At 39.3% G+C, this 11,276-nt stretch overlaps 2 protein-coding genes across 2 annotated transcripts; one reads left to right on the top strand and one right to left on the bottom strand.

The window, feature by feature from the left end:
• The first annotated feature begins 488 nt into the window (after positions 1–488).
• rbbp4 (retinoblastoma binding protein 4) lies at positions 489–6,004 on the top strand. The gene is made up of 12 exons (XM_027175941.2): positions 489–647; positions 1,096–1,243; positions 1,768–1,913; positions 2,025–2,198; positions 3,069–3,184; positions 3,306–3,466; positions 4,055–4,181; positions 4,313–4,390; positions 4,482–4,558; positions 4,670–4,727; positions 4,841–4,951; positions 5,230–6,004. The coding sequence occupies exons 1-12, from the start codon at positions 632–634 to the stop codon at positions 5,290–5,292; spliced, it is 1,275 nt and encodes a 424-aa protein (XP_027031742.1). The 5' UTR covers positions 489–631; the 3' UTR covers positions 5,293–6,004.
• A 141-nt stretch (positions 6,005–6,145) lies between these two features.
• Positions 6,146–10,287, bottom strand: sync (syncoilin, intermediate filament protein). The gene is made up of 5 exons (XM_027175942.2): positions 10,157–10,287; positions 8,297–9,048; positions 6,919–7,341; positions 6,664–6,788; positions 6,146–6,577 (listed from the first exon to the last, which is right to left on the bottom strand). Exons 2-5 carry the CDS (start codon positions 9,032–9,034, stop codon positions 6,520–6,522), a joined length of 1,344 nt encoding a protein of 447 aa, XP_027031743.2. The 5' UTR covers positions 9,035–9,048; positions 10,157–10,287; the 3' UTR covers positions 6,146–6,519.
• Positions 10,288–11,276: the final 989 nt, after the last annotated feature.

The raw sequence follows: 11,276 nt of genomic DNA, 5'->3' as shown, positions 1-11,276 counted from the left end.
GGCTTCCAGTATAGCCTTCGCTTAGGATTTTTTGTTTAAAAGAGTAATAATAATAAAAAAAAATAAATACATAAAAAATGTATTAATAATAATAATAATAATAATAATAATAATAATAATACATTCACACTTTATGAGTAATGATTACATTGTTATAACAAATATCTGTACCTAAAAATAACCCTTTAGCAAATGTTCCTTGTCAGTTACATAATCAATTATAATATACTCAGAATATTATAAAATTTCCAAAAAAAATATCAAACAATGGGGAATTTATGTGTTACGTGTCGGATACTGCTCTCTGATTGGTGGAAGGCGTGCTGTACTGGATACTGCTTCCTGAATGGTGGAGAGCGTGCTATGACGGCTGCTGCTCTCTGATTGGTGGAGTCTCTTCTGTCCCGGGTGCAGTGTATTCGATATCGCTGCTGCTCTCTGATTGGTGGACATTTTTTGCGGTTCCTGCTGCTGCTCTCTGATTGGTGGACGTTTCGGTGGTTCCGGCTGTAGTTGGCGCGAACGTGTACAGCAGCCAGAGACAAAGAGCATCTTGCACTCGTCAATGTGGAAGCTCCGTTGGTGGTGATCGGTTATCTGTAGGTGTATAATTATTACTCACTGATTCGGCATGGCAGATAAAGAAGGTAAGCGCTGTTTAACGAGACTAAAATTCCGGCTTTATTAGCTACTTCAACACCAAAGCTAATGTTGCTAATTGTTAGCATTTGCGTATCAACACAGGCCTCGCGCGTCCCGCCATATTACTAGCTAACGTCGTTATAAACAAAGCTGCTGTGCGTTTTAACTTTTTATAAACTATTTCATTTGCAGACGTGTTCTGTCTTGTGTTAGACTCTGAATTAGGCCAGAAATGAAAGTTACACTGCTGTAAATAGTTGACAGCTCGGGCTGGTTGGTGAAGTTAGCTTTTGAATGAATTAGCATGCTAGTCTTAGTACAGTTATGGCTTATAAGAATGGCTTGTAATTCTCTAAGGTATATAGATGTAGATTGTTTAGTGTATGAGGTGCAAGTTTGGTCGTTCACATGTCACTCAATAAGTGGCTGATTTTTCCATTTGGTGTGTTGCAGCTGCTTTTGATGATGCGGTTGAGGAGCGGGTGATCAATGAGGAGTACAAGATATGGAAGAAAAACACGCCGTTCCTCTACGACCTGGTGATGACCCACGCACTCGAGTGGCCGAGTCTCACCGCGCAGTGGCTCCCTGATGTCACCAGGTAGTCCATCACATTCCCATCTGAAGCACAGGGTCACGGAGTTGTCCATCACATTCCCATCTGAAACACAGGGTCACCGAGTTGTCCATCACTTTCCCATCTGAAGCACAGGGTCACCGAGTTGTCCATCACTTTCCCATCTGGAGCACAGGGTCACCGAGTTGTCTATCATGTTCCCATCTGAAACACAGGGTCACCAAGTAGTCCATCACTTTCCCATCTGAAGCACAGGGTCACTGAGTTGTCTATCACATTCCCATCTGAAGTACAGGGTCACCAGGTAGTCCATCACATCAGTTTTCAAGTACTGGTCCTTTAAATGTTTACTGTGCAGTTTTCTTATGTAAAGTGTTTTATGCATGTATAATAGAATGGACAAAACCTGTGCTTAAGATGAATTACAAACAAACTGAGGAATTCAGGGGAAACGTCATCCTTTTTCTGAACAGAATTTTTTTTTTACGAATTTGGTCTTTGTTGCATCTGCTTTAGAATTAATAAATATTGTGTGCTGTACCCTGCAGGCCTGAGGGGAAAGACTACAGTGTCCATCGGCTGGTTCTCGGCACCCACACCTCTGATGAGCAAAACCACCTGGTCATTGCCAGTGTTCAGCTGCCAAATGATGATACCCAGTTTGATGCCTCACATTACGACAGTGAAAAAGGAGGTAAGAGTGTTTATGTAATTTGGTGATAAGCTACTAGGTATTTGATAAGCATGGGCATGTGTATAGCATACCTTCATGTTGTTTTATAAAGACTGTCTTGTTTGATTTCAGAGTTTGGTGGCTTTGGATCAGTGAGTGGCAAGATTGAGATTGAGATCAAGATTAACCATGAAGGAGAAGTGAACCGTGCCCGCTACATGCCTCAAAACCCCTGCATCATTGCCACCAAGACTCCAACCAGTGATGTGCTGGTCTTTGATTACACCAAACACCCATCCAAACCAGGTAAGAACATCTTTCACTGATGTCAAAGTCTGTTAAAATGCAAATCATTTTTTTATTATTTTGTAGCTTTTTGAAAAAGTTTCTTGGTGTTATACAAATTATTAAAAGGTGAGACATTATCAGGGGAGGATAGTGTGTTTAAATATGAGGTCTCTAATAGGCAAAGAAGAACAGTAATCTGTTTGCCTTTCGTTCCAACTACTTTAATGATGAAAGCAAAAGTGGGTGCTTTTCAGGAGTTTCCCATATTGCTATAGCAACTTATGAATATTTTTTTAAGTGGGTATTGATCTGAATCACCCTGTAAACCCCGAAATTGTATCCGTACCCTTGTTCCTGTTCAGAATTGAAGGGAAATTTTTTGCTCCATTTTTTTTTTATTTTTTTGGTGTGAAAGTTGTTCAGTCACAGGTGCAAATGGGAACAAGCAACTGATATATAAAAAAGAAAACATAAGAGATGTTTGCTATTATGATATAAAAGGGACAGGATGGTGTGGAAGAGTTTCTCTATATATTTGCTTATTAAGGTCAGCTGGGTGAGTGATTCAAGGTCATTGCTTGGCCAAACCTTTTTTTTCTCTCTCTCCATAGACTGGACAACAAATTAAACACTACACCATACTGCATTTATTTAATCTACACCTAAATAGTAAGTCACTAGTCCCACCACTGGTGTCAGTTACTAGTTAGACGTGTTGCTTGGGACACTTTGCTAGTATTCAGTCTGTATGTGCATGCCTACAGAGGGGAGATTCGTCTGTGCAGTGGAGGAACTGCTTATGTACAGTTTGTTCTTGAACTGTTATTCCATATGTAGCCTGAAATCTTGGGTGCTGAAGCTTTGTCTGTCATTGCCCATTCCCTGTAGACCCCTCTGGAGAATGCACTCCTGACCTGCGATTGAGAGGACATCAGAAAGAGGGCTATGGTCTGTCTTGGAACCCCAACTTAAGTGGCTGCCTCCTCAGTGCCTCTGATGATCATGTAAGATGCAACATTCCTGTTTTCACATTATCACTGCTAAATATACTGTCTGTCAGATCAATGCATTGTAAAATCTGTACACACAGCAATGGCCTTATGATGTTCTCTCTTATGTTGTCAGACGATCTGTCTGTGGGACATCAGCACAGTACCCAAGGAAGGGAAAATAGTTGATGCTAAGACCATTTTCACTGGTCACACTGCTGTGGTGGAGGATGTGTCCTGGCACCTTCTGCATGAATCTCTCTTTGGATCAGTAGCAGATGACCAGAAACTGATGATGTAAGTTAGTTTAGATTATTTAAGCATAAAGGCACCTGGGCCTTTAAAGCCTCTAAAAATATCTGGGTAGAATTATTCAAAGATAAATGCAAGTGCTCACAAATGAGAGATTTAATTGCCTTGCCACTGATCACTCTGAAAGCTATTTTAGCCAACTGTTATACCACCCGTATATGCATCCCTCTCGCAGTCGCATTGAAAATCAAAACCATTTAAAAACAGATTTTTAAGAATGTGGTCTTTCATATTGCTAAAATATGTTCAGCATGATCTTGTGCCCGCATTAATGTAAATTAAAAGTGCTATGCAAAGCCAGAGGTACAAAGCAATCTGGTATTTATCTGGAATAACTGGAAACCAGGGGAAAAAAGGACATTCTGTTACAAGTCAATGTGCATATCGTATGTGGTGTAGAAATCGCATTTAATTAACAGTTGCACATCTGACTGCAAGTGTAAATGCTTTTCATTAAAACTCTTAGTAGGTGTAGTCAACACAGCTATATACGCTTCTGGAAGAACTAGAACTTTTACAAAAGATGTTTGTTAGTGTTTGGTAATTAAAAGCTATTTACGTTTTCTGTTTCAGTTGGGATACACGCTCTAACAACACATCCAAGCCCAGTCATGCAGTAGATGCACACACTGCAGAGGTCAATTGCCTCTCATTCAATCCTTACAGTGAGTTCATCCTGGCTACTGGATCTGCTGACAAGGTAGGAGCAATAGTTGAAGAGCCTTAATCTTGTCTCTCGTAAAGAATATTTTATAATTTCTTTCCTTCTTTATTCTTATCTAGAATGTTTTTTTTTTTTTTTTTATCTCACTATAAACTTTTTTTTAATAGACTGTTGCCTTGTGGGATCTCAGGAACCTTAAGTTGAAGCTGCATTCCTTTGAGTCACACAAAGATGAAATATTCCAGGTATGGGAATAGCTATAAAAATGACTTGTCATTAAGGTGACTTGATTAATCTTGAATGCAAATTTTCCTGATCTTTTAATGTTGCTTACAGGTTCAGTGGTCACCTCATAATGAGACCATCCTGGCCTCTAGTGGAACAGACAGACGTCTCAATGTTTGGGATCTCAGGTGACCATTTACTTTTTACTCTATTCCTGAGTTCTCAAAGAACAAAAATAATTTTGCTATAATCATTACATTCTGATACTGAACCTTTATTTATTTTATTTTTGTGGGTAGTAAAATTGGTGAGGAGCAGTCACCAGAAGATGCAGAAGACGGACCTCCTGAATTACTGGTGAGAAGCATTATATTGTCATTGATTAGTTATACAGCCATGTACAGATCTGTATATGTATTTGCATGTGTCTTTTATATATCGATTAAATAATTATGTTTTTCTTCTGTCAGTTCATCCATGGTGGGCACACAGCAAAGATCTCAGACTTCTCCTGGAACCCCAATGAGCCCTGGGTGATCTGCTCTGTGTCTGAGGACAACATCATGCAAGTCTGGCAGATGGTAAGTCAATATGTTCCGCACATTAAGCTGTTCTGAAAGCTAGAGTAAAATGGTTCTGTTAAGATTTACAACTAAACCAAAATGCACTGAAGCAATGGTTAAGATAAACCAGTCAGGCTGATGAATAATCAGTGTGTGGTATTTAGGTCATCTGTTTATGTAAGAGATGTTCATTTGAATGGACGGTGCTTAGTAATGTGCTGCATAAGATACAGATTTTATCATGTCTATAAAAACGGGTACAATCCCTGATCCCATTTTTCACTGTTATTCTGCAGGCAGAGAACATCTACAATGATGAGGACCCTGAAGGAGCAGCAGACACAGAGGTCCAGGGATAAAAAAACATTGTAGAACTTTGAGCATCCACCACACCTCACTGTCTCACATGACCATGCTCTTTCCAGTTTTCTGAAGTGGTGAACTGCATTGGTTGCATCTTCAGCCACTCTCATAATACTCAAAATGAAGTTTCTTGAGAGAAAGAGAAGAAATGAATTAATTTTCTCTTTAATATGAAAAGTGTATTTTTCTAAGAGAAATTGGTTGCTCTTAATTTTCAATACGGCTTATTAAGCTCCCATCCTGTCTTTTACTTCTAATGTTTATCCCGTAGCCTTTACATTCTAAGGGCTTGTCTTGGCTAAAAGGATGTAAAATTGAACTCAAATGATGCTTATGCCCACATACCTATTTACCATAGTCAAATTGTGGTGGATGTCAGTAGGTTACTTATTTTAGATTTATTTTTACATGGCTGAAATTCGAGTCATTCAAGCAAATGTTATCAAGGGTCCACATGGTGGCTTGTGTACTCTTCATTTTGTACTTTTCCTCAACAATGGTCTGTCACGTTATTGTCTTTAATATTCTAAATCATTTTGTGTTTTTCAGTCTCTTTCTTTATGTCCACACTGTTGTACAGAACATTGAGAATAAACTGTTTTTCATTGAAATGATTCAGCCATAATAATGATTATACCCTTTGGCTCAAGCATTTTGATTTATTTAAGTATGTTCACACTGATTCAAAATAAAGCGCTTCAACTCTTATTATTGAGGCTTATCTAAACCTGTTCAGCGTCATTCAGACAGCATGTTCTCATCGTTCTTCCATTATGCCCTAATATGTCCATCTTCTCTCGTGTCTCGTCTTGTTTGGTGCCTTTAAAGACAAGTCACTGGCACTTAGACTCTTGTGTATAAAGCTTTATTTCCTCCACTCTGACTCACATCCCTATCAACACTGCAAATAAGTCTAGAAAGCTCTGAGCTGTTTAAGTAGGCAGATTAAAGATTAAAATCTGCGCAGTCTCCATCGCACGTTCCTTGCTGTTGTGACATTGCAGAGAGGCTGAGTGGTGCTGGTACATTACATGTTAACATCTGCCAGCTTTGGAAAATTTATAAAGGGCAACCACATGCATGTTTATGCTATTAAAATTGTGGCAGTGCAATGAGATTATTTACATTTAAGAATTAAGCAATCAGACAATCCCTGCAGAAACACCAAGAAGAACTTCTGTCACTACCAAACTGCAACGTTAGGCCACATTTGTCTTTGTCAATCAGGTTTTTTCTTCCATCAGTAGGATGTCCTGTGGAGGTTGTCCCTCTAAGCTTTCCCTGTATAATTAAAAATACAACATTTATCTGGTAATTTGTCTTATTATTTTGTAAATATATTCATTTTCATGGACAATAACACTTGCCTATAGAAATATAGCTGCTTGGCCAGACTTCTCTTAAGTTCCTCCATGTCTTTTATTTTATTAATCTGTATCTGAAGTTCAGTTTTTAGTTCTCGGTTGCTCTCCTCTAGGCGGTCTATTGTTTCCTGTGAAAAAAAGAAATGGCTTTATTACATTATATCTGGCAACTATCGTTCAGGATCAGTTATATGCAATAATATGCGTCACAACATCGATAATTAGACATTCAAAATGATGTGTACAGACTTTACATACACGGTATTGTTCCACATTCTCCTTTCTCTGCTTCTCCATGAGATAAATGCGCTCCTCCAGGCGATTCCTCTCTAGTCCCAGCCTCTGTTCTTCCTCTTTCAGGGGTCCCAACTGGGTTTTCAGCTCTTGGCACTGCTCCCTGTACTTTATTAAAGCATCAGCGCTACTTTGCCGTCTCTTTAGTAAGGCTACCAGCTTGGGCTCGTAAAACTCCTCCAGTGCTTTGATTCCGCCCTGCAAGTACTGCTGTAGGTCGAGGGATGCACGTCGGCCTTGAGACAGGTACGAGTGGGTCTTGTCCTTGCTGGATTCCTGGGCCATGTTATTTATCTGATTTTGTAGGGTCTGCACTTGGCTTTGGTGTTCAGAATGAAGCTGATCAATGACTTCAATCAACGTCTCAACAAAGGCCTTCATCTCCTCCTGATTGAAGAGGACAATGCAGCATTAGAAAGTTTACTCAGATTGGAGCAATGAAGAAAAAAACATTTAGTGTACTGCAGTTCTGTGGACGGAAATTGTTTCTCTGATGATTAGAGAGGTCAATGAAGAATGTTTTGATTGGTTTGAACTGAAAGAAACAGTATAGAGCCACAAAAACTACTCTGTACAATTGTGTTGAGCAGAAAAGCATCTCCTCAAACCTTGAGGTGGATGGACTACAACTGCAGAAGTCCACATCAGGTGGTATCGGGCACAGGCTTATGAATACTGGACAGTTTGAAATAAAGCCTGATCTGATGAATCTCAGTTTCTGCTGAAGCACACAGATGATAGGGTCGCAATTTGGCACAAACAACATGAGGCCTTTGGACGCAACCTGCTTTGTGTGAACAGTAAAGGCTAGTGGAGGTGGTGTAATGGTTTGGGGACCATTTGCATCACTTCATGGCCATAATTTGCCCATCCACTAATGGCTACTTCCAGAATGATAATGCACCATTTCACAAAGCAAAAGTCATCTCAAACTGGTTTTATAAACATCACAAGTGTTCATAAACAATTCACTGTTCTTCAGTGGTCTTCCCAGTCACTGGATTGAATAGAGTACCTTTGGGATATGGTAGCTTGGCTTTGTTATGAGATTCACAGCATGAAACCCTACCCAAGTTTAGTATAGTGTTCCTAACAAAGTGATAGATAGATAGATAGATAGATAGATAGATAGATAGATAGATAGATAGATAGATAGATAGATAGATAGAGTGAGTGAGTGAGTGAGTGAGTGAGTGAGTGAGTGAGTGAGTGAGTGAGTGAGTGAGTGAGTTAGTTAGTTAGTTAGTTAGTTAGTTGTCCTATTTTTGTCCCATATTCCTAATATGAATGTTTACACTTGCAGATAGAGAGACAGACAGACACCAATTACACATCACTGTACCTGTTCTTCCTTCAGCTGCTCCACTTCTTTCTGATGTATGACCAAAGTCATCTGGCTCTGTGCACAGTCCCTGGCAGCAGCAAACAAGCGTCGTTTGAAGAGTCGCATCTCATTCAGCAGATTCTGTCTCTGCAGCATGGCCTTAGACAGGAGCTTATGGGCCTCCTCCAGCTCACTTCTCAAAGCATGGGCCTCCTCCTGCATGGGTTTCTCCAGCTCGAGAAGCTCCTGCACCAGCTCTTTTTTCATGCACTCTAGTCGGCTCACCTCCTCAATACAGCTCTCGAATGTTGTCCCCAGCTGCTTTAGCTCCATGGTTGCAGACAGCTCTGGTACAACAGTGCTGCCTTCAGGCTCAGCTACTGCCATAGATCCTGCTGTGTCTGAAATACAGTCTTCATACTCGGCACTATCCTTTAAACAACTGGTTACTAAAATGTTCTCTCTTTCTGAGAATAAAGATGGAAGAGTAGATTTGGTCTCATGAGTGCCTTCAAATGCATCTAGCTGTGCCAGCATCTGTCTCATAAGTACATTAAATTCAACTTGCAAGGTTTCCTGACATTTTTGTGAATAGGGCATGGAATCACCAGGAAGAGCAAGTGCAGCTTGGATCTCCTCCAAGCAATCTTCAAAGTAGTCATCTTCATCTTCCTCAATAAATAATGGATCATGTTTTTCCTTGGGCTCAGACAGAAACCCACTGTGTTCCTTCAAGCCAATGTCTTGTTCAGCCATTTTCAGTTTATTACCTGTGAATAAATATATTTTGCTCTGAATTACTGGCTAGGTTATAATTCTGTCATTTGCAGGTCAAATTTATTTACATTATAAATCCTAAACCTAAAGCATTTTTAATCAGTACATCTAAGAACTTTTTTGTATAAACCTAGAGAGGGTTTCCCAAATAAAATCCCTTTAGAGCACTATTCATTCTCCAAGGAAACTTTGAGGCATGTTAAACTTATGAGAAAACTTGATTTTTGACTCTTGGCAACCCTCCTTGTTTGGTTGTGGGTGATGAGAGAGATCTTGTTGAACAACCATAATGTTTGGATGCTTTGTGAGTTTTGGATAGCACTGTGTAATAAATGGACATGGAGGTAAGGCTGAGTGGAATTTAAGATCTGAGAGGCATGTGACACATTAAGTAGCAGCTGCACAAGCCTAATGAACAGCTGATAGATGATTAGCCTACAGACAAAAATACAGTACTGAACAAAGCTAGTATTGTGTGGTCCATTATCAGAATATACATCCATTTTTGGGGAGAGATAAAGAAGAGATGATGGATACTGAAGTTTTCATCACTATGGGCCAAGCTGCCAAGCTGCAGTTTGTACCTCAATTCCAGCTCTAGAGCAAATTTGTGCACTTTTTCCATGTGTACCCTTGGGAAAAAATGTGATATTACTGTCTTTGATACCCTATATGGTCTGACAGAACATGTCGCTGGTAAAGGGGGTCAGTAGGTACAACGGCAAGCTCAGAGAGAGCAGCTGGCAGTCATGGGCACAGGCATGGCACATTCCACTGGCACACTGGTACAAAACCCACTACGAACTCGCATTCTTCAATATGAAGAACATTTGAAATGTATAATTAAATCTTCCATTGTCTCTTTCTCACCTGATGCATCAACAACATATCAAACAGACCTCTAATAATAATATTTGTTGAAATAAATTGGTTAGGTTGAAATTAGACAAACTTTCATTCAGATCCTTAAAATGACCAAGAAAAGCCAAACATCAAGATCTTGCACAAATGTATCTACATAATTTTCTTTTATATTTTACAGTGTCTTAGATTCATTAGAATGTATTTTGTACAAAGAAAGTTAACATGCACGGTACTCACCACAGTCATTAGGTTTCGTTCCCCCACAGCCTCAGAGCAATATCCAAGAAGTGAGTAAGAGCCAGGAGAAGTCAGAAAATAAGAGGGAGACATGGGACATCTGGTTTCTTTCTCCCAGACTGCCGAGTCACCCAGGCAACTTGGACTCTGTTTACATTTATGAATAAACAGTAGGAGGGACGAAATATGAGCCAGTTAAACATAGAGTCCATCTTAAACTGAGCATGTACAAAGAGGTCCACTGGGAGCTGACCAGCTGATATAAACCAATAAGGCTCCAGAAAGAGTATTTTATATAAATAAATGTCAGAATCCAATTAGGAGCATAGTGTTCATGACAAAGCAGAAGTATTAAATGGGATTTACAAAAGGGCATCCAGATAAATGTAACACTATGATGTCACATCTGGGAAAACCAAAGGAAGCACTAGCTGCAAATCTGTGTCCATATTCAAAACATCACACTCTTGTACTAAATAGCGCATACGTATCAAGTGCTACGTTTTAATATGAAATAAGCTTTACTGATGGGCTTCACAGAGGATAACCTGAATAATCCTAAGCAATGATGTCATTTTTTATAACATGACCTAAAAGCCTGGCTATCATCAAGCCTACCAGTAACTGAAATCTATCACAAACAGAGTGCAACCATGAAGCTGGAGAAGCCACGATGACAAAGTGTAAGACTTAGCAAGTGTAACGGTTCTGAATTCCCTCCATGCCTGTTCAATGCCAAAGCTACTCTAAATATACACTGTACTTTACATGACCTCTTTGAAGACAGAAGGATTTCACTGTTCACTTATGAATATGGTGCAATTAATAAATATGCTGCATTATTTACTTTTATGTATATGAATCTCTAGCTATTTAAGCTCTATTAATGAGTAAAAGATATTTACAAATTATAGAAAGAGGTATAATTATCTCTTTAATTGGTAAATACAGCAATGTACTACACATGTAGCTTGTGACATTTAACACATACTCTATTATAATATGATTTACGCTATTCCATTTTATTTCAAAGATAAGAAATAGATTATATGGATCTTTGGATCTGCGTGTGATTCTCTTGAGAGAGATTTCCTGGTCATCGTTCTGATTAGTGAGAATT

Source organism: Tachysurus fulvidraco, chromosome 24 (assembly GCF_022655615.1).
Source record: "Tachysurus fulvidraco isolate hzauxx_2018 chromosome 24, HZAU_PFXX_2.0, whole genome shotgun sequence".
Classification (NCBI taxonomy): domain Eukaryota; kingdom Metazoa; phylum Chordata; class Actinopteri; order Siluriformes; family Bagridae; genus Tachysurus; species Tachysurus fulvidraco.
Note: the sequence above shows the minus strand (reverse complement) of the source record. Positions and strands in the feature narration are given on the sequence as shown.

Coding starts and splice junctions, on each gene's coding strand:
- sync (XM_027175942.2), bottom strand. CDS start 9,034: ATGGCTGAACAAGACATTGGCTTGAAGGAACACAGTGGGTTTCTGTCT. Junction 7,342..8,296: donor AGCAGCTGAAGGAAGAACAG/GTACAGTGATGT, acceptor CTCTTCAATCAG/GAGGAGATGAAGGCCTTTGT. Junction 6,578..6,663: donor AAGCAGCTATATTTCTATAG/GCAAGTGTTATT, acceptor TTAATTATACAG/GGAAAGCTTAGAGGGACAAC.
- rbbp4 (XM_027175941.2), top strand. Junction 1,244..1,767: donor TGGCTCCCTGATGTCACCAG/GTAGTCCATCAC, acceptor TGTACCCTGCAG/GCCTGAGGGGAAAGACTACA. Junction 2,199..3,068: donor CAAACACCCATCCAAACCAG/GTAAGAACATCT, acceptor CATTCCCTGTAG/ACCCCTCTGGAGAATGCACT.